Source organism: Pristis pectinata, chromosome 12, assembly GCF_009764475.1.
Source record: "Pristis pectinata isolate sPriPec2 chromosome 12, sPriPec2.1.pri, whole genome shotgun sequence".
NCBI lineage: Eukaryota > Metazoa > Chordata > Chondrichthyes > Rhinopristiformes > Pristidae > Pristis > Pristis pectinata.
Genome location: NC_067416.1, coordinates 1,353,116 through 1,376,060, shown reverse-complemented (window position 1 = coordinate 1,376,060; position 22,945 = coordinate 1,353,116). Strand labels below are relative to the sequence as shown.

General features: G+C 48.2%; 1 protein-coding gene across 3 annotated transcripts in view; it reads left to right on the top strand.

Annotated features, from left to right (window-relative positions):
• pdcd11 (programmed cell death 11) overlaps window positions 1-22,945 on the top strand; it is a 57,030-nt gene that overhangs the window by 6,084 nt on the left and 28,001 nt on the right. For all 3 annotated transcript variants that reach the window (XM_052026925.1, XM_052026924.1, XM_052026926.1), the window contains exons 5-18: window positions 5,046-5,207; window positions 6,792-6,915; window positions 7,278-7,459; window positions 8,900-9,007; window positions 9,857-10,063; window positions 10,810-10,934; window positions 11,595-11,655; window positions 14,767-14,913; window positions 15,470-15,721; window positions 15,833-15,988; window positions 17,368-17,562; window positions 18,087-18,161; window positions 21,885-21,980; window positions 22,715-22,934. In XM_052026925.1, the coding sequence (XP_051882885.1) occupies window positions 5,046-5,207; window positions 6,792-6,915; window positions 7,278-7,459; window positions 8,900-9,007; window positions 9,857-10,063; window positions 10,810-10,934; window positions 11,595-11,655; window positions 14,767-14,913; window positions 15,470-15,721; window positions 15,833-15,988; window positions 17,368-17,562; window positions 18,087-18,161; window positions 21,885-21,980; window positions 22,715-22,934 (2,110 nt within the window). The remainder of the gene's footprint in view (window positions 1-5,045; window positions 5,208-6,791; window positions 6,916-7,277; window positions 7,460-8,899; window positions 9,008-9,856; window positions 10,064-10,809; window positions 10,935-11,594; window positions 11,656-14,766; window positions 14,914-15,469; window positions 15,722-15,832; window positions 15,989-17,367; window positions 17,563-18,086; window positions 18,162-21,884; window positions 21,981-22,714; window positions 22,935-22,945) is intronic.

Here is a 22,945-nt window from a genome sequence, read left to right as displayed (position 1 = left end):
CGGGGTGGGTGTGGTCTTTGATTATGTTGGCTGCTTTACCGAGGCAACAACAAGTATAGACAGAGTCTGTGGAGGGGAGGCTGGTTTCCATGATGTGCTTAGCTGTGACCATGACTCTGCAGTTTCTTGCAGTCACAGGCAGAATAGTTGCTGTACCAAGCCGTGATGCATCCGGATAGGATGCTTTATATGGTGCATCGACTAAAAATTGGTGAGGGTCAAAGGGGACGTGCCAAATTTCTTTGGCCTCCTTAGAAAGTAGAGATGTTGGTGAGCTTTCTTTGCTGTTGTGGACCAGAGCAGGCTATTGGTGATGTTCACTGCTAGGAACTTGAAGATCTCAACCCTCTTGACCTCAGCACCATTGATGTAGACAGGTGCATGTACACCGCCCCCTTTCCTGAAGTCAATGACCAGCTCTTTTGTTTTGCTGACATTGAGGGAAAGGTTGTTGTCATGACACCATGTCACTAAGCTCTCTATCTCCTTCCTGTACCCTGACTCATCGTTATTTGAGATGCAGCCCACTATGGTGGTATCTGCAAACTTGTAGATGGAGTTAGAGCAGAATCTGGCCCCACAGTCATGAGTGTATAGGGAGTAGAGTAGGGGGCTGAGGATGCAGCCTTGTGGGGCACCAGTGTTGAAAATAATCATGCTGGAGGTGTTGCTGCCTATCCTCACTGATTGCAGTCTGTTGGTCAGGAAGTCAATGATCCAGTTGCAAAGGGAGATGTTGAGGCCCAGGTCGGAGTTTGGAGATGAGGTTGCTTGGAATTATAATATTGAAGGCGGACCTGTAGTCAATAAGCAATAGGCTAACGTAGGTGTCTTTACTGTCCAGATGCTCCAGAGATAAGTGTAGGGCCAGGGAGGTGGCATCTGCCATGTTTCAGCGGTAGGTGACTTGCAGTGGATTGAGGTTTAAGGTTGTCTGGGAGGCTGGAGTCGATGCGTGCCGTGACCAGCCTCTCGAAGCACTTCATAGAACCATAGAACCATACAGCACAAAACAGGCCTTTCGGCCCACCATGTTGTGCCGTCCATCAAACCACCCTCACACTACCTAACCCCTTCCTCCCGCATATCCCCCCATCCCACACTCCTCCATATGCCTATCCAACAAGCTCTTGAACCTGTTCAATGTATCTGCCTCCACCACCACCCCAGGCAGTGCATTCCATGCACCAACCACTCTCTGGGTGAAAAAGCTCCCCCTGACATCTCCCCTGAACCTCCCACCCATAACCTTAAAGCCATGCCCTCTCGTCTTGAGCATTGGTGCCCTGGGAAGGAGGCGGTGACTGTCTATCTATTCCTCTCAATATTTTATATACCTCTATCATGTCTCCTCTCATCCTCCTCCTTTCCAGTGAATAAAGCCCTAGCACCTTAAGCCTCTCCTCATATTCAATACTTTCTAATCCAGGCAGCATCCTGGTAAATCTCCTCTGCACCCTCTCCAACGCCTCCACATCCTTCCTAAAATGAGGCGACCAGAACTGAACACAGTATTCTAAGTGTGGCCTAACTAGGGTTTTGTAAAGCTGCATCATCACCTCGCGGCTCTTAAACTCAATCCCGCGATTTATGAAAGCCAACATCCCATTGGCCTTCTTAACTGCTCTTTCCACCTGTGAGGCAACTTTCAATGAACTGTGAATGTGAACCCCCAGACCCCTCTGCTCCTCCACACTGCCAAGTACCTTGCCATTCACCCAGTACTCTGCCCTGGAGTTTGTCCTTCCAAAGTGTACCACCTCACACTTCTCCGGATTGAACTCCATCTGCCACTTGTCAGCCCAGCTCTGCATCCTATCAATATCCCTCTGTAAGCTCCGCCAGCCCTCCACACTATCCACAACACCGCCTATCTTAGTGTCGTCCGCAAACTTACTAACCCAGCCCTCCACCCCCTCATCTAAACCATCTGTAAACGTCACAAAAAGTAGAGGTCCCAGAACCGATCCCTGCAGGACACCACTAGTCACTGCCTTCCAATCCGAGGGCACTCCTTCCACCACAACCCTCTGCTTTCTACATGCAAGCCAATTCCTAATCCACACAGCCAAGCTTCCTTGGATCCCTTGGCCTCTGACCTTCTGAAGAAGCCTACCATGAGGAACCTTATCAAACGCCTTACGAAAATCCATGTAAACCACATCCACCGCACTGCCCTCATCAATCTTCCTGGTCACCTCCTCAAAGAACTCTTATCAGGCTTGTGAGGCAAGATCTTCCCTTCACAAAGCCATGCTGGCTGTCCCTAATCAGTCCATGATTCTCTAGGTGTTCATAAATCCTATCCCTTAGAATCCTTTCTAACAGCTTACCCACCACAGAAGTGAGACTCACCGGTCTATAATTCCCTGGCCTATCCCTATTACCTTTTTTGAACAAGGGGACCACATTTGCAACCCTCCAATCCTCTGGCACCATCGCCGTGGACAACGAGGATTCAAAGATCCTTACCAGCAGTTCAACAATCTCCTCCCTAGCATCTCGAAGCAGCCTGGGGAAAATCCCATCAGGCCCCGGAGATTTATCTGTCTTAATATTATTTAACAACTTCAACACATCCTCTCTCTTGATATCTACAACCTCGAGAACATTACCCCTACCAGCACTCCCTTCCGCATCATCAAGACCCCTCTCCCTGGTGAATACCAAAGAGAAGTACTCATTGAGAACTTCTCCCATTTCCGCCGCCTCCAGGCAAATTCTCCCACCTTTGTCCTTAATCGGACCTACCTTTACCCTAGCCATCCTCCTACCCTTCATGTACTTGAAAAAGGCCTTGGGATTTTCCTTAACCCTACCAGCCAAAGCCTTTTCATGTCCCCTTCTAGCTCTCCTCAGCCCTTTCTTAAGTTCCTTCCTCACTACCCTATATTCCTCACGGGCCCTGTCTGAACCTTGCTGCTTATACCTCACGTACGCTACCTTCTTCTCCCTAACAAGTCGTTCCACCTCTCTCGTCACCCATGGTTCCTTCACCCTGCTATTCCTTCTCTGCCTCACCGGGACATATTTATCCCTAACATCCTGCATAAGATCCCTGAACATCGACCACATCCCCATGGTACATTTTCCTTCAAAAAGGACATCCCAATTTACACTCCCAAGTTCTCTCCTTATAGCCTCGTAGTTAGCCCTTCCCCAATTGAAAAACCTCTTGTCCTCTCTGCACCTGTCCCTGTCCATGACAATTTTAAAGGTTATGGAGCAATGGTCACTGTCCCCCAAATGCTCACCCACCAATAGATCCTTCACCTGTCCCGGTTCATTTCCTAAAACTAGATCTAACATGGCATTCCCTCTAGTCGGCCTGTCAACATACTGCGTCAGGAATCCGTCCTGGACACATTTAATAAATTCCGTCCCATCTAAACCTTTGGCACTAAGCAGGTTCCAGTCTATATTTGGGAAGTTGAAGTCTCCCATTATAACAACCCTGTTATTTTTGCTTCTCTCCAAACACTGCCCGCCAATCGGCTCCTCTATATCTCTACTGCTACCGGGGGGCCTATAGAATACTCCTAGTAGAGTAACTGCTCCTTTCTTGTTCCTTAATTCCACCCATACGGACTCTAGAGATGATCCTTCTACAATATCCATCTTTTCCACAGCCGTAACAGTGTCCCTGACCAGTATTGCCGCCCCTCCTCCTCTTCTCCCCCCTTCCCTATCCCTCTTAAAACACCGAAAACCAGGAATATTCAATATCCACTCCTCTCCTGACGTCAGCCACGTCTCAGTAACAGCCACGATATCATAGTCCCCCATACTTATCCAAGCCCTCAGTTCATCCCCCTTATTCCTGACACTTCTTGCATTTAAGTAAACACACTTCAGTCCATCTACCTTACTACTTTTATAGCCTGTATTCTGCTTCTCCTTCCCCAAAGCCTCTCCACCTATTTGATCTAACTTTTCCCCATCCCCTTCTTCCTCTGACCTACTCCTCCGGTTCCCTTCCCCCTCACAAACTAGTTTAAACCCTCCCGAACCACCCTAGCAAATCTCGCCGCAAGGATATTGGCCCCCTTCTGGTTCGGGTGTAACCCGTCCTCTCTGTACAGGTCCCACCTTCTCGAGAAGAGATCCCAATGATCCAGAAATCTAAAACCCTCCCTCCTGCACCAGCTTCTCAGCCACGTATTTATCTGCCACCTCCTCCTATTCCTGCCTTCACTATTATGTGGCACTAGCAGCAATCCCGAGATTGCTACCCTTGAGGTCCTGTTCCTCAATTTTCTGCCTAGCTCCCTGAACTCACTCTTCAGGACCTCATCCCCCTTCCTACCTATGTCGTTGGTGCCAATGTGGACCGCAACTTCTGGCTGCTCTTCCTCCCGCTCAAGAATCCTGTGGACCCGATCAGTGACATCCCGGACCCTGGCACCTGGGAGGCAACATACCATCCGGGATTCATGCTCACTGCCACAGAACCTCCTGTCTGTTTCCCTGACTATCGAGTCCCCTATCACTACCGCGTGTCTCTTTCCCACCCTTCCCTTCTGAGCAGCAGTACCAGTCCCAGTGCCAGAGACCTGGTAACTGCAGCTAGGCCCCTGCTGGTCATCCCCCTCAACAGCTTCCAAGGCAGAAAACTTATTACTGAGGGGAACAGCCTCCGGGGTTCCCTGCTGTGTCTGCCTGCCTGACTTCTTCTTCCTCTTCCCTCCCCTGACAGTCACCATTCTATCTGCCTCCCGAACCTCAGATGTACCTACCCTAAGGGGGGTGACTGTCACCTGATGCACCGTCTACATAACTCTCTCCCTCCCTTGATCGTGATAGTGGATGTCAGAGCCACCGGGTGGTAGAATGTTCTGTGTGATTGATTTGCTACTTTTTTCACAAAAGTTGCAAAATGTTGAAATAAAGTTTTTCAGGCAGGTCAGTGAAGTGGCCTTGAGTTGTTTTTGGGATGAGGGAGTCTCGAGCTGAGTTTGTTAGTCAGTCCTCTGAGGTTTTAGTTTGTCTATGGTGCATTCTGCTGTCGTGTTTCTGAGTGCTTTGCTTTCTCTGACTTTCCCCAGGATCTGACTGCTCTCCCAGACCTGTACAGCCCCGGTATGGTCGTACGGTGTGTCATTTCTCAGCTCGGGGCAACAAAGACAAACCGCCACAGCTTGAAGCTCTCCATTAACCCCAAGGAGGTGAACGCAGCGCTGTCGGCAGGGACATTACGAGCAGGAATGGTGAGTTCGAACACGGAAGCGGGCCCTTCAGCCCATGACGTCTGCACCGACCATGATGCTTAATTAAACTACATCCTGTCTGCCTGCACATGATGCATATCCCTCCATTCCCTCCATGTTCATGTGTCTATTTAACAGCCTCTTAAACACCACTATCGTATTTGCTTCCACCACCACCCCCAGCAGCACGTTCCAGGGACCCACCACTCTGTATATAATTTAAAAAAAACTTACCCCACACATCTCCTTTAAACGTTCCCCCTCACCTTTAAATATATGTGGTCTAGTATTTGACATTTCCACCCTGGGAAAAAGATTCTGATCGTCTACCCTATCTACGCCTCTCGTATCTTCATAAACTTCCATGAGGTCTCCCCTCAGCCTCTGATGCTCCAGAGAAAACAATCCAAGTTTGTCGAACCTCTTACAGATTATTCCCTCTAAATCCAGGCGGGATCCTGGTGAAACTCTTCTGTACCGTATCCAAAGGCTCCACGTCCTTCCTGTAATGGGGCGACCAGTTAGTGACTGAGATCTGGAATTCCACGGTCCAGCACTCCTGATCCCATTGTATCCTACCGTCCAGCATTTCCAGGACTAGTAGCACATTGCTTCTAAACTTCAGGGAGTGGCTTTGGGTTCTCTGACATGTAATTAAGGAGATCAGCCAGGCTGTTTAAGTAAGTATAAAGGTTATAATCTGATCAACCACAATCTTATTGAATGGTAGGGTATGCATGAAGGGCTGAGTGACCTCCTGCTTCTACTTCAGATCTTCCTTGTGACCCATTTGAACTAAGCTTGATATCATATCCTTCACAAGTCATGTACTGGTGTCACTTTGGTAGTGTGAGCCCAGATGCTCATGATTAAGCGGCTTTGCTTTTACAGGCAGTGTATAAATGTACAATGCCATCAGGGATGTTACTCAGTGAGTTCACTCTTGTTTCTTATCACAAAGTCAGCAGGCTGCCCCTCGACTTCTGCCCGTCCAATCATTGGCAGGTACACCAGTCAACAACACTGGCTACCCTTCCCTCACCTGGTGATTCCCCCTACTCAACAGAGTCAACAGAGTATCCAAGCTAAGATGTCTATCCAAGCTAGTCCCATTTGCCTGCATTTGGCCCAAATCCCTCTAAACCATGTACCTGCCTAACCTTAAATTTGTGTCTTCTAGTTTTAGACTCTCCTACCCTGGGTAAAAACTCTGACCTGCCATCTGATCTATGCCCCTCATGATTTTATATGCCTCGGGAGAAAAGTTCCAGCCTGACTTACATCTAATGTGCTGAGTGTTAAATGTAAATTATTTAATACTGGGCTTTTAACTCTGTACTTTGTGCTAAACAGTGAATATTGATGCACAATGCCTTGTAATAATCCTTTGTGTATTTTTTTGACCCTCTGTAGGCTTAGTGAACCTGTTTCCTGTAACCTGTATTGCCCATGTACAGGAGCAGAGATTGAGGGGATCCCCAATAAGCATCACCCTTGTCTTGTTGTAATTATGCATAGTTTTCTGCTCCCATTGGCAGGGTTACTGCTGTTGTTTACAGTTTGCTACCCTCTCTCTAACTTCAGCTGCTCTCTGGCTGTGTGTCCAGTGTGGAGGACCACGGATATCTGGTTGACATTGGGGTCAAGATCACCAAGGCCTTCCTTTCGCAACAGAAAGCCCAGGAGTACATTAAGAACAGGAACCAAGGTAGGTCTTCCTCAAGGATGGTCTCTGCTCTTGCACCAGCTCTTCACATTCTGCAGACACTCAGAGGTACAATACACCAAAAGGAGGTAATAAACTATTCCTGTATTTTTGAACCATGGCACCAGGTCACTGTTGTGCTGATTGTGTCCTCTTGAGTTATCAGTTGTTGTCGGTCTCTCTGCACGAAGCTTATTTCTGTAACCCTATTGCTGCCCAGAAACTTTCTAACTCTTGGGAATACCTTAACTGCTAAAGAATGCTGAGGGTTAGTTTGTAATTGAATGATGTGCGACAGTGCCAATAAATCTTGCATGAAATATTTGGTATTTTCTTTATCGTCTTGTGTATTTTCTTCACACCAGGACTCCCTCTCCGTGTTGGTCAGTACCTGAATTTCCTTTTGGAGTCGGTAAAGGACAATGGCCGGTTCGTCCAGCTTTCAGTCCGATCAACTGATGTTGCTACGGCAATGGCCACTGATGATCAGAATTGGGGCCTTTGCAACTTGCTCCCTGGGCTGGTGGTGAATGCTGAGGTTCAGAAGGTACAGCTTTTGGAATCTTGTATTGTCTTCCATTCCCCAAAAACTGAACAGGTTGAAGCTCTTCTGGAGAAGAGGTGGCCTGAATGAGGTCCTCAGGTTACTGGGTAGACACTGAGGTGCTGCAGAGGGAGTCACTAATAATCCAGACTCTTTGAATAGCTCCTCAACCCGTTGTGTCAGTAACTGAGATTGTGACTGATCCATGACGTCACCAACCAAAGGGTTGTTGATCTTCGGAGGGTTAGCACAGTGGTGCAGCTGGGTAGAGCTGCTGTCTCACAGCTCCAGTGACCCGGGTTCAGTCCTGACCTCTGGTGTTCTGTGTGACCGTGTGGGTTTCCTCTGGGTGCTCCGGTTTCCTCCCGCATCCCAAAGGATGTGCAGGTTGGGAGATTAATTGGCCACTCTAAATTATCCCTGGTGTGTAGATGGGTGAAGAATCTGGGCAGTTAATGAGAATATGAGGAGAATAAAGTAGGATTAATGTGGGACTAGTGTGAATGGGTATGGTGCTGCCTGGCCTGCTGAGTTCCTCCAGCATCATAGTGTTTTTCATCTAGGTATTCCAGCATCTGCAGTCCTTTGTTTCTCTTCTAAATGGGTATTTCATGGTCGGCACTGACCCAGTGGGCCAAATGCCCCCAATGTTCAGCCACTGTACTTGTTTAATGGGCGGATAGAGTTGCAGAGACGAAAGAACTGAAGGATGCAGGAAGGGTACAGAAAGTCTGCGTTCAGTCATCGAGCGGCAGGGCAGCCCTGGCTTGAAGCCAGTGAGTGACTTGTGTGTTATACATATTCAGGGGGAGCAGCTGTGTGATGAGCCACAGCTGCAGTTTTAAGCTCTGCTCTGCTCTTGGAGTGACAGTCTGTGCTGAGTGTCAGACCTCTTGCATTTCTCCCTCGGTTGTATGAGAATCATTTGAAATATCCCTTTGAGCAGTGTGGTTTTCCTTTGAGTTTTGGGTTCCAGAGGACTGAGGAGGCAATGAAGATAATGTGGGAGATGCAGTTATTACATCTATTTGGAACACAGTGGGAGTATTCGCGGGATTGATCCTGATAGTGTAACGTGAAGTTATTGAGAAATGGGTTAGTTCAGGTGTGAGAAAGTTTGCCAAAGTACGGTGGGTCAAATGGCTTCTCGGACTGCGTTGGGCTTGGTTTTGAATGGTTGAACATTGAGCAGTACGGCACAGGAACAGGCCCTGTGGCCCACCATTGGGCCGATGTTGAGCTGCCCTGCCGTGTTCTTCATTTGAACTCTGGGTGTGACCGTCCATCTCACCTGACATCCTCCCCTCTCCCTCTGTCTGTCCTGGGGCTGTGGCCATGACTTTGGGTGTGAATGCGTGGTATCTGCCCCATGCCTGCAATTACTGGTTATGGATTTCTGTGGATGGTTTCTCCGTGACTAGAAACGCGCTGATTTCATTCCAGGTGAATCCCCACAGTCTGGTTCTGCAGTTCCTCTCTGGCGTGTTGGGCACCGTTGATTTCAGGCACCTGGATCCACAGAAAATTGGGACCTACCACACGGGTCAAAAGGTGAGTTTGTGAAGTGTCTTCAACGTAACAAGACACAACACAGATGGGCAAAAGGAGCTAGTGGCAAGTCCTGACAAACTTGGTGTTCAATACATGAACATATTTGGAAGATAGATCTAATCCACTCCACTGGAAGCCCCTGCCCTCAACATTTTACCCCCCCCCCCCCCCCCCCCCCCCCACCCACTGGCAGTCCAGCAAACACACGGGATAATTTCAGCAGGGAAATCTGGGAATTTCCTCCCTGACACCCCAGGGCTGACGAAAACTAATTTAAGGAGGTAATGGTGAAGTCGATATTTTCTTGCCGCGAAGGAACCCAGTGAAGCTGTTTGCTCTGTGTAGGGAGGTGCTGATTACACTGAAGGGAATGATGTAGCTGTCGATAGCAGGGCAGCAGGAGATATCACTCACACTTCAGGTGCAGGGTGACTATCTCCTGGTCACACCAAACACCCGTTTATTTTAGGATTAAAACAACCTATGGGAAGAATAGGCTACTGGGAAAACTAGTGGGGCAGTGGGATTGCCCTGTGTGCTGGTACTGACTCGATGGGCTGAATGTCATAATTATGCTCTGTGACATTCACTGCTAATCTGAACTATTTCAGTGAGCCACGGCAGAGGCTGGAGTTGCTGTGTGTGCCCAGTGTGGGTTGGTTGAGGGGAATGGAGGAGAAAGTAAGGTGGATGTCTCACACCAACGCAGTGGTATTTCATGGGGACAACCTGCAACTTGTGAATCAGAGGTGCTTTTGTGCATTTGATCTTTGTTTTGTGTGTCCCTGCATTTTATCGTTGCTGGCTGTTCTCTCGGCATGAGCCACACAGACTGTGTTTCTCTTCCAGGTGAAGGCCTGTGTGCTGTACGTGCAGCCTGATTCCAAGTCTGTGCACCTGACGCTGCGGCCCATCTTCCTGCAGCCAGGGGCACTGGTGCGGCAGCCAGGCAGGCAAAGCATTGGTGAAGTCCTGGAGCAGTGCACGGTGCTGTGCTACCACAAGGGTGCTGGTGTCACCTTTCGACTGGAAGATGGGTCATTTGCCTACTCTCGTGTGAGTAACTCTCTGCTCTCCACGCATGGGGGACTTTCTACAGCTGATGGTGCTGCATAGAGCCGGATATCTTTTGAGCCTAGAGTTAGGAAGGACTTGGATTTTGCTTATCCTCAGCATCTCAAAGGAATCTTCAGCTGCACTTTGGATGTTGACTCTCCGTTATAGTGCAAGAAATGTAGCAGCCAACGTGTGCACAGCTGTTCCTGCAAACTGCAATGGGTCTTTTAAACGGTGCTGGTTGAGGGATAAATGTGGAGCATCAGTGAGAACTGGCACAGCAATCGCTGGAGATGTCCTGCAGTGCCCCTCAGTTTAACATTTCATTCTAAACGATGCCCGGCCCCCTGCACCTCCCAGCTCAGTGCTTCCCCCTAACTTCACTCCAGACCCCTCCACCCCGGCTCTCACAGCAGCACGGCAACCCCCCCCCCCCCCCCCCCCCACCGGCACAACTTGTGTGCTGGAGTGGCATTGAAGGTGAACTCTGGCTTGGAGGCAACAGAGAGGACACTGAGCAACATTTGCCACCCATTTCCTTCCTGCTCTCACTCCCAAGCTCCCATTGGTTGCGAGTGTTGACAGCTCTACCTGACTAACCACTGGGCTCTCTACCCCTCCAGTCAGGGAGTTTTTTTCCATCAGAGGTGTTGCAGTGAGGTGCTGCTGTTTGTTGGGGGAGCTGAATTTGCTCACAGGCAGCTTTTTGACGATTGATGCCTAACATCTGCTCCTTGCCGTTCCAGGTGTTTCACCTATCGGACACAAAGATGACCTCAGCTGCCAACGTTTTCAGGAAGGGCACCAAGCACCGGTGCCGGGTCATTGACTATGCCCCCATGGAGCAGATGGCCCTGGTGTCACTGAAAAAGTGAGTGACTGTATCCTGTTAATGTGCAGTAACATGTTCTGGGTAACTAAGTGATGGGGTATAATGTGTCAGCGTAAGGATGAGAGCTGCTGAGACATGGCACTGTGAACAGCATGGGGTTACGTACAGAGTAAAGCTCCTTCAGCACAGCCCCACCAAATACCCCAGGGAAGGGACAGCATGGGTTGGACAGAGTAAAGCTCCCTCTACACAGTAGTCACACATTCCCAAGGAATGGACAGCATGGGTTAGACACAGAATAAATACTGTCCTGTCACATATTGTCAGGGCACAGGGCTCAACACAGAGTGAATTTCCCTCGCACTCCCATGGCAGCAACAGCATGGGTTAGATAATGAGTAATGGTTCTTCCACAAAATTAACAGGTTGGACACTGAATAAAACTCCCTCTGCTCTGTCCCATCACACTCTCCCAGGGCAGGGTCAGCACACGTTAGACAGATATGTCCACTGATCCTCTAGTCTTCGCAGTGATGTGCTGTTCTGAATTGGGTGGGGGGTGCTTTTGTGTTTTGGAGTGATGCTCAAAAATCTTTGAATAGAGACTTATTTCAAAGCTCTTGCAGTGGGCAGAGGCAGGAGGACTGTGCCCGAGACATTGGGTACACAAAGCTTATTTATTCTGTTTTTGATTTTCAGGACCATTATTGAAGCCCCATTTTTGAGGTACCACGATATCCTCCCGGGACAGATGATTGAGGTAGGTGCCTGCCATGAGAAGCCCCCATCAGCCAGCCCAGGACCATGAATAAGGTGTTCCACGTGGTTCTCCTTTCACAAGGTCACAAGACAAAGGAGCAGAAGTAGGCCATTTGGCCCATCGAGTCTGCTTCTTGAGCTAAACTAAAACTATTGCTATCTAGCCCCAAATTCTGGCCTTATCCCCATATCGCTTGATACCGTGACTAATTAGATACCTATCAATCTCTTCCTTAAACGCCCCCAATGATTGGGCCTCCACAGCTGTATGTGGCAAAGAATTCCTTAATTTCACTACCCTCTGGCTAAAGAAATTTCTCCTCATTTCTGTTTTAAACCGGTACCCTCTAATTCTAAGATTGTGCCCTCTAGTCCTGGACTCACCCACAAAATGAAACGGCTTAACCACCTACTCTGTCCAGTCCTTTCAACATTCTATATGTTTCTTTGAGGTCCCCTTTCATTCTTCTGTACTCCAGTGAGTACAGTCCAAGAGCCGACAAACGATCATCATATGTAAGCCCTTTCATTCTAGGAATCATCCTCATAAATCTCCTCTGAACCCTCTCCAACATCAGTACATCCTTCCTGAGATAAGGGTCCCAAAACTGCACACAGTATTCCAAATGAGCCTCACCAGTGCCCCAAAGAGCCTCATCAACACTTCCTTACTTTTATACACTATACCTCTCGAAATGAATGCCACCATAGCATTCGCTTTCTTTACCTCCAATCCGACCTGGTGGTTAACCTTTAGGGTATCCTGCACAAGTACCCCCAAGTCCCTTTGTACTTCTGTACTTCGAATTTTCTCCCCTTCTAGATAATAGTCTGCCTATTTATTTCTTTTTCCAAAGTGTACAACGGCACATTTCTCAACATTGAATCTTATCTGCCATTTCTTTGCCCATTCTCCTAAACTATATGTCTCTCTGCAACCTACCTGTTTCTTCAATACTCCCTACTCCTCCACCTATCTTGGTGTCATCCGCAAACTTAGCCACAAAACCATTTAGTCCATCATCCAAATCATTAATGTACAAAGTAAAAAGAAGCGGCCCCAACACCGACCCCTGCGGAACACCACTAGTAACCGGTAGCCAACCAGAACAGGATCCCTTTATTCCCACCCTTTTGCTTTCTGCCAACCAGCCAATGCTGCACCCATTCTAATATCCTACCTGTAATTCCATGAGCTCTCATCTTATTAATCAGTCTCTTGTGTGGCACCTTGTCAAAGGCCTTTTGAAAGTCTAAATACACAACATCTAGAGCCTCTCCCTTATCCACCCTACCTGAGATTTCCTCAAAAAAACTCCAATAGGTTGGTCAGGCAGGATCTTCCCTTCAAGAAACCATGTTGGCTTGGACCTATCTTGCTTTGCACCTCTAGGTATTCCATAACCTCATCCTTGAGGATCGATTCCAATATCTTTCCCACCATAGGTCTGTAATTTCCTTTATGCTGCCTCCCACCTTTCTTATACAGCGGAACTACATTTGCGACCCTCCAGTCCTCCGGAGCCATGCCGGAGTCTATTGATTCCTGGAAAATTATCACCAATGCCTCTGCAATCTTTAAAGCCACCTCCTTCAGAACCCAAGGGTGCACCTCATCCGGTCTGGGAGACTTATCTGTTTTTAGTCCATTTAGCTCCCCTAGCACCTTCTCTCTAGTGATCTTGACTGAACTCAGTTCTATCCCCTGAGACCCCTGACTATCGGGTATATTGCTGATGTCCTCCACAGTGAAGACCGATGCAAAATACTCATTTAGTTCCTCTGCCATCTCTCTGTTGTCCATTATAATCTCTCCCGCACTTTCAATTGGTCCTATATCAACCGGTGTCTCTCTTACTCTTCATGTATTTAAAAAAAACTTAGTATAGCTTTGAATGTTATCTGCCAACTTCCTTTCATAATTCATCTTTTCTTTCCTAATGACCTTCTTAGTTTCTTTCTGTAAGTTTTTAAAAGTTTCCCAGTCTTCTGTTTTCCAACTAATTCTTGCTTCCTTGTATGCCCTCCCTTTTGCTTTTATTTTAGCCTTCACCTCTCTCGTTATCCACAATTGTGCCTTTTTTTCCATTCGTAATCTTTTTTCCTTGGAATATATCTATCCTGCATTTTCCTTATTTCTTGTAGAAATTCCATCCATTTCTGCTCTGCCGTCCCTCCAACTAGCTTACTTTTCCAATCAATTTGGGCCAGTTCCTCTCTCGGGCCAGTTCCTCTCTCACGCCACTGTAATTTCCTTTGTTCCACTGAAATATCGACACATCTGATATCAGCTTCTCCTTTTCAAATTTGAAACAAAATTCAACCATATTGTGATCGCTGGTTCCTAATGGTTCCTTTATCTTTAGTTCCCTTTTAGTTTACCTTTAGTTTCATCCCGAGCTCCTGATTAGCTAGCCACTCTTCCCATCTACATCCTGCTGGTTACACAGACTGGGTCTCATGCCACTTTGTGCCTTCCTGTGGTGTTGAGAACCAGGTAAACTAGCTGGTGCGTGGTGCCAGGCTCCTCCTAGCTGGCTTTCCTGGTGCTTTCACAGCCAGCCCAGTGGACTAGTCTGGTCTAAAGCTCTTGTCTAGCATTCTTTCCAACCAGCCTGTTGCCAACTCATACCAGGCCCCTGTTAAAAACTTCCCCCCACAACCCCCCAACCCTAGCCAGAAACTCTGAAATGTGCTTGATGCAATTTCTTCCCAAACTCTGCCTACCTCCATTGAATGGGTAGTTTCCCTGGTTGGTTCCCAGACTCTGCTGAGTCTTGTCTCTCTCATCCTAGTGATGGGGGTTAGTTCCCATGAGAAATAAAATCTACAGTCTTCCTCTTCCTCATGTTCTCAGTGACCCCTGCATTACACCCAGTGACTAATATTCTACTAACCCCACAGTTGCCACCCACTGACATCACCCACAGTGACAGTGGCCACGGCTGAGTATTCTGAGACTGCTCTGCCTGCTAACTGAGTGTTCAGTGGCCTCTGTGAAATGCCTCTGCCATCAGTGGCAAGCTGCCATGGCTTGTGTACAATGGCCAGACTGTAGCCCACTTCCAGCAGGTTTTCTAATGCTCTGCCATCATGCTTTGCTGCTGTTTAGGGTAAGGTCGCCTCCCTGGAGAAATTTGGGGTCCTCGTGAAGGTGACAGACCACATCCGGGGACTGGTGCCTCGAACACATCTGGCAGATGTCCCACTGAAGCATCCAGAAAAGATGTACAGCGTGGGAGACAAAATTAAGTGCAGGGTAAGTGCTTTCAATGGTACACTGGGGTAGTGTGCAGGGTGTTCAATGTCTGGTACAGTGTGGGGGAGACTGGGCCAGTGTGCAGAGCACTCGCTGTCTGGTACGGGCGGGGGGGAGGATGAGAGTGTGCAGTGGGGTCACTGGTACAGGGAGTCTGTCTTGCTGCAGGAGTGACATCATCAAGCTTATGGGGATCAGTGAGCAAGTGGGGATTGTCCTTGTTGATCAGCCAGGATCTTTTTAAACGCGAAGCAGTTCTGTGGGTCTGCGAGGCTCACTCCTCTTGGTCTTTGCTCAATGCGCAGGGATTTGGGCAATATATATATTACCTTGTCAGATCACTTGCACTGAAGATTTAGTTCTAAGCAGTATGGTTGCAAGATCCCTTGTTATCGCCATAAGCACAGGAACTGTCCCTTCGGCCCACCACGTTCTGTTGGCCCTGAACTCTTGCTGTTCATTTTTTTTTAACACTTCCGTTGATCGCCTGCAGATAGCTGCTCCCAGTCTACTTTTGCTGTCTTATTAGTTGAACTGATCGTTGCTTCTTCCTCAGGTGTTGAGGGTAAATGCTGAGACCAAGAAGGTTACTTTGACTCGGAAGAAAACATTGGTCAAGTCGAAGCTTCCTGTCATTTCTTGTTACTCGGAGGCTGTGCCCGGGCAGACAGCCCACGGTTACATTGTGTGCGTAAAACCTTTTGGCTGCATCGTCTGCTTCTACGGTGACGTGCGAGGACTGGTCCCACGGCATGAGCTAAGTGTCGAACCCCCGCCCTTCCCTGAGAAGGTCTTCTATGTTGGCCAGGTGAGGGGAGGCTCCATGAGGGAGCAGGCTGTATTCCCAGGGTGACCCACCGACTTCCCTGTTTGCACTTTCATACCTTCTGGTGATCTTTGCTCTTCAACCCCTCCCCAGGTTGTGAAGGCCACTGTCCTGAAATGTAACCCAAACCAGGAGAAGCTGCTGCTGTCTCTTAAACCCCACTGCGACGCCATTGGACGGGAACCGGGAACCAGAGCTGATGATGCTGCCCAGGAACGTGAAGGAGCTGCTGGGTACCCGACTGGAAAGGTAGGGGAGGCAGAGACTGCAGTTTATGTTTGCAACCAGTGAGATATAGTCACTGCTGCCTTGTGCATTCTGTAAGTCTAAGGGTAGTCATAGCAAGTTCAGCCTAACCTGGGGAATGACTGATATAAGAGAGGACCTGGTGGAAGTATATTGGGGGCAGATACAGGTAAATGACAGCTGACAAGTGGAAGTCTTTGAAAAGCGAGTTTGTAAGAGTTTGGGGCAGTGTGTTCCAGTAAGGCAAAGATGGAAAGATTAGGGAACCTTGGATGACAAAGGACCTTTAAGTTTTAATCAAAAAAAAGGAAGCTTGTAGTAGGTAAAGGCAACTGGAATGGAGTGAATCTCTTGACAAATCTGAAGAGAACTTAACAAAAGGTTTATGATGGTAAAAGAGGTTGTGAAATATCCTTGTCAAGTAAGATTCCCAAGATGTTCAGGAGCAGGGAAAGCGTAGGTCCCCTTAGGAACCTAAGGAGTAGTGTGGAGCCAGGGGATGAGTGAGGTCCTAGATGAATATTTTCATAGCGATTTCTAGATGGGCGGCACGGTAACGTAGCAGTTAGTGCGACGCTATTACAGCGCCAGCGATCAGGGTTCGATTCCCGTCGTTGTCTGTAAGGAGTTTGTACGTTCTCCCGTGTCTGTGTGGGTTTCCTCCAGATACTCCGGTTTCCTCCCACGTTCCAAAGACGTAGGGGTAGGTTAATTTGGGTTTAAAATGGGCGGCGCGGACTCGTTGGGCCGGAAGGGCCTGTTGCCACGCTGTAAATAAAATTTAAATTTAATTTTAAATTTAATTTAAAAAATTTAATATTTCTCATCTGTAGCTACTAAGGAGAAGGACGTGGAGGGTAGTGAGTTTGGAGAGGAGTACATTGATAGTCTGGAGCATGTCGGTATTGAGTAGGTGGAGGGAATTCAAATCAGCAAGACCCATAAATTAATGACCAGCTTTCTGATTTAAGTGTTGTGTGAGAGAGAAATATTGGCTGCTGTAAACACTGCAAGCTCTTCCCCTGCTCAATTTTCTGCCACAGGATCTTTGCTTCTCAACTGAAGAGGCAGATGAGACCCTTTAGTATAATGTATTTGAAAATTGGTGCAGCCCTTACTCTGCAGCTGTTGGGAGTTCAGTCCATATCCTCCTGAGTGGTCAGTGGGAGTGTTGTCCACCAGGTCAAAGTGGAGGTCCAGATTGTTGTTGGGTGAAGGTGCTCTGAGTTGCCTTGTCAAGAAAGCCTTGTCAAGATGTAGATGACTCGTGATCTCACTGAATGCCAAAGCAGGTCTGACTGTCCTGTTCCTGTGACCGTGGTCTGAGCTGTTGAAGCATGTTCCTGCTACTTATGTGTTTCACTTTGTTGTACCTCTCTCAGATTGTTGATGTGAAAGTGTTGGCGAAGGCGAAGGATGGGCTGGAGGTCTCCATCTTACCTGAGCAAGTGGCTGCCTTCCTGCCCACAACTCATCTCTCGGACCACGTGAGCAACTGTCGGCTTCTGGCAGAGAGACTCCGAGTGGGTGACGTCATCTCCGGAGTCATGTGCTGGAGCCAGGCCATCAATCGGATTGTATCCTTCAACCCAAAACCTGCCTTAGTGTTTCACTGAGTCTTATTTTGTCTCATTGATTGACAGTCCAACCCAGGAGCCATGGGGTGGCTGTCCGAATACAAATGTTAATTATAGATCTTTTGGGCAATGGCTGTCCTCACCATGTTTTCAAAATCAAGTTAATTGCCTTCATAGGACATAGAACACTACAGCACGTTACAGGCCCTTCGGCCCACAATGTTGTGCCGACACTTTATCCTGCTCTAAGATCTATCTAACCCTTCCCTCCCACATAGCCCTTCTTTTCTCTATCACTGGTCGTTTTAATCAGTGGTTTGGTTGGTTACTACGTTCAACTATTGATAATTGTGGCCTTCAAACTCGGTGCGAAGTTGAGCGGTTCTCTCACTGGTTTGAGAGTTGCTACTTCGTAACTCCAGTACTTGTTAGCCTTGGGACTGGGCTTAGTTGTCCGGGAGTACTCGGTCACTGATCTGCTCTCTTTGAAATAACCGATTGCTCGTCCTTAACCCCTGTCTTAGATTCTTTCCAGAAAGCCGGCATTGCTGGCTTTTGTTGAACAAGGAGTAGTGGCAAAGGATTTTACAGAGCTCCAGGTGAGCTGACACTTTCTTCTCACAGGGCCCCAGGGGACCTTCATGAGTTGTATTCCAAAAGCAGCTTGATTTTCATGGTGTGTGTAACATGAAAGCAAGTCCACTGCCGTTAAACAGTCACACAGGAAAATATCAGGACATTTCCCCTTAAGGGGGAGGGGGAGTTTGAGGGGATCCTGCCTGCAAAAGGCATGGCTGCCAATTATGGAGGGATTTAAACACTGATCAGAACTATAGCAGCACAGAGGCCCCTGGGCATCGTAGGGCTGGAGGAGATTACAGTGAAAGGGAAGGGCAAGGACATGGAAGGATTTGAAATTTAATTTTTTTTTATTAAATGGAGTCACTGTGGATCAGGAAGCACAGGGATGATGGGTGAATGGGGACTGGTGCAAGTGAGGACACAGCAGGGTCCCAGAGTTGGGGGAAGGAGACTGGACAGGAGAGGTTTGGGATGGTGGAGACTGGAGGTGACGACAGCAGGCTGAGCTGAGGCAGGGATGGAATCCGGGCTGTAATGGTGGTGGAAATACTGGAGAAACACAAGCTTCTGCAGACTGCTAGCACAAGGCAGTGCACTTCTGTCTGGAATTATGAGCCAGGGACTAGAGCTGAGGGCAAAAAAACAATGCTGGATGAACGCAGCGGGTTCACGCAGGGGGCAAATAGTGCGTCACCATTTCAGTGCAAGTCCCTGCATCAGGACTGAGAGGAAACAGGAAAGATTGTCAGTGCTTAGCAGAACATAGAACACTACAGCACAGCACAGCACAGGCCCTTCGGCCCACAATGTTGTGCCGACATTTTATCCTGCTCTAAGATCTATCTAACCCTTCCCTCCCACATAGCCCCCCATTTCTCTATCATTCATGTGTCTATCTAAGAGCCTCTTAAATGTCCCTAATGTATCTACCCCCACAACCTCTGCCAGCAGTGCGTTCCACGCACCCACCACTCTCTGTGTTTTTAAAAAAAAACAACTTACCCCTGACATCCCCCTTATACCTTCCTCCAATCACCTTAAAATTATGTCCCCTCATGTTGGCCATTTTTGCCCTGGGAAAAAGTCTCTGAGTGTCCAGTTGATCTGTGCCTCTTATCATCTTGTACATCTCTATCAAGTCACCTCTCATCCTCCTTCTCTCCAAAGAGAAAAGCCCTAGCTCACTCAACCTATCCTCATAAGACGTGCTCTCCAATCCAGGCAGCATCCTAGTAAATCTCTTCTGCACCCTCTCTAAAGCTTCCACATCCTTCCTATAGTGAGGTGACCAGAACTGAACACAATACTCCAAGTGTGGTCTGACCAGAGTTCTATAGAGCTGCAACATTACCTTGCAGCTCTTGAACTCAATCCCCCAACTAATGAAAGCCAACACACCATACGCCTTCTTAACAACCCTATCAACCTGTGCAGCAACCTTGAGGGATCTATGGACGTAGACCCCAAGATCCCTCTGTTCCTCCACACTGTTAAGAGTCCTGCCATTAACTTTGTATTCTGCCTTAAAATTTGATCTCCCAAAGTGTATCACTTCACACTTATCTGGGTTGAACTCCATCTGCCACTTCTCAGCCCAGGTCTGCATTCTATCAATATCCTATTGTAATCTACAGCAACCTTCTACACTATCCACAACACCACCAACCTTTGTATCATCAGCAAACTCAATAACCCACCCTTCCACATCCTCATCCAAGTCATTTATAAAAATTACAAAGAGCAGGGGTCCCAGAACAGACCCCTGCGAAACACCACTGGTCACTGACCTCCAGGCAAAATACGCTCCATCTACCACCACCCTCTGTCTTCTATGGCCGAGCCAATTCTGAATCCACACAGCCAAGTTTCCCTGGATCCCATACCTCCTGACTTTCTGAATGAGCCTTCCATGAGGAACCTTATCAAATGCCTTACTAAAATCCATGTACGCCACATCCACTGCTCTACCTTCATCAATGTGCTTTGTCGCATCCTCAAAGAATTCACTCAGGCTCGTGAGGCATGACCTGCCCCTCACAAAGCCATGCTAACTGTCCTTAATTAGCCTATGCTTCTCCAAATGTCCATAAGTCCTGTCTCTAAGAATTTTCTCCAGTAATTTGCCCACCACTGAAGTAAGACTCACTGGTCTGTAATTCCCAGGGTTATCCCTACTCCCTTTCTTAACCCAATCTGTGTTGGGTCTCACCGATGTAGTGGAGGCTGCACTGGGAGCACCGGATGCAATATTGGTATTGGTTTATTATTGTCACTTGTACCGAGGTCCAGTGAAAAGCTTGTCTTACAAACTGATCATACAGGTCAATTCATTACACAGTGCAGTTACATTGAGTTAGTACAGAGTGCATTGAAGTAATACAGGTAAAAACAATAACAGTGCAGAGTAAAGTGTCACAGCTACAGAGTATAAATGACACCCTTGGATTCACAGGTGAAGCGCTGCCTCACCTGGATGGACTGTCTGGGGCCCTGAATGGTGGTGAAGGGAGAGGTGCAGGAATAGGTGTAGCACTAGTGCGGTTGCAGGGGTAGGTGCCGGGAGGGTCATCAGTGGGAAGGAACGAGCGGACAAGGGAGTCGCGGAGAGAGTGATTCCTGTGGAAAGTGGTGGGGGGAGAGGGGGGTTAGTACTGTGCCTGGTGGTGGGATCCTGTGGGAGGTGGCGGAAGTTGTGGAAATGATGTGTTGGATGCAGAGGCTCATGGGGTGGTAGGTGAGGTCGAGGGGAACCCTGTCCCTGTTATGTCGGTGGGGAGGGGTTGAGGGCAGATGTGCGGGAAATGGAGGAGATGCGGGTGAGGGCAGCATTGATGGTGGTGGAAGGGAGACCCCGGTTACTGAAAAAGGAGGACATCTCAGATGTCCTGGAATGGAAAGCCTCATCGTGGGAATCAAATGTGGTGGAGGAACTGGGAGAAGCGAATGGCATCCTTGCAAGTTATTGGGCGGGAAGAGGTGTAGTCAAGATATCTGTGGGAGTCAATGGGTTAGTAAAAGATGTCTTTGGTTAATGTGTCTCTGGAGATGGGGAGACAGATCCAGAAAGGGGAGAGAGGTGTCAGAGACAGACTGGGTGAATCTGAGGGCAGGGTGAAACAACTTCCAAAGGCAAAGTTGATGAAATTGCCGAGCTCAGCACGGGTGCAGGAAGCAGCCCCGATGCAGTCGTCAATGTAGTGGAGAGAGAGTTGGGGGGCGGTACCGGTCTAGGCTTGGAACGTGGACTGTTCCAAGTAGCTGACGAGAAGGCAGGCAGAGCTGGGGCCCAGGCGAGTGCCCATGGCTACACCTTTGGTCTGGAGAAAGTGGGAGGAGCTGAAAGAGAAGTTGTTGAGGGTTCTGCCAGGTGGAGGAGGGTCGTGGTGGAGGGGAACTGGTTGGGTCTGTTGTCCAGAAAGAAGCAGAAAGCCTTAAGGCCTTCCTGATGGGGGATGGAAGTGTACAGGGACTGGATGTCCATGGTGAAAATGAGGTGGTCAGGGCCAGGGAACTGAAAGTTGTTGAAGTGATGGAGGGCATGTGAAGTTTCATGGACCTGGGTGGGAAGGGACTGGACCAAGGGGGGCAAAATGGAGTTGAGATATGAGGGCAGGAGCAGGCAGAAACAATGGGCCTACTGGGGCAGTTGGGTTTGTGGATCTTGGGTATGCTTCCTCAGGTAAGGAGCCTTGGGTGGGAACACTGAGCCATGTTATAACTGCTTGCCTCTTTGTTCCTAGGTGGGAATGGTGATGACAGGAATGGTGAAGAACATTATGCCGTACGGAGTGTTTGTGGAATTTGCCCACGGCCTCGTTGGCCTGGCTCCCAAAGCTGTGAGTCGGATTTCTTGTTTGTTCTGGTTGGCTCAGGCTTTTCTGACGTGGTCCCTGTGAACTTGAGCAGCTCAGCTGATGCTGTATCAGGGTTTGGTGGTGCAGAGCTTGTGTTGCTGGACTAATCCCATGGAGGTGACTCTGAGCATTTCAAACTGGTTTACATTAAATGATAAAACCTGGGGTTACAAGTTTGGTGTGGGTGAAAGTGGCTATAACGATATCAGATTTTGGTAGAAGCCTAACTGTATTGCAAAGACCTCTTGGGGAAGGAAAGCTGGTACCTTACCAGTCAGGAGCAATGTAACTCCATCCAGTGCCGCAAGGTTCCTGCAAGCCCCATACCAGTATCAACCTCTGGGTAACTAGGATTGGTGATAAAATCCAATTTTTATGAAATTAAAACATTCCAGAAGATTTTTTTAAATAGGTATAAAGAAATAGACACTCGAGAATGAATTACAGACTGTGAAATCTAGTCAGAGTTCTGGGAATTTATAGACAAAATAACACATACTCGGGAGTTGCAGACTGGAATCTAACCAAGCAGTACAGGGGGTTTGTGGATAGAATAACAGCTATTCCATAATATATTACAGGATGGAATCTAGTCTGTAAGAGATTGCGAGAGAGTCAGCGGGCTGGAATTTGACGTGTTGAAGGTGAGGAGTGGGTATATAAGGAAGAATTCATGCCGAGGAATGGTAATTAATTAATATTCCTGCTTTCCCCAGGCCATGTCTGACAAGTTTGTCACCAACACAGTGGACCATTTTGTGATGGGACAGACAGTGGTTGCTATGGTAACGAACCTGGACGAGGAGAAGAGGCGAGCTCTGCTGACTCTGAAAGTGTCAGACTGCGGATCTGGGGATGCCGATCGGGAGAGCCTTGCCCTCTTGAGCCAGTACTTGATGGAGCTCGATTTCATTCGCTCCTTCATGGGCCGGAGGGGTAATGTCAGA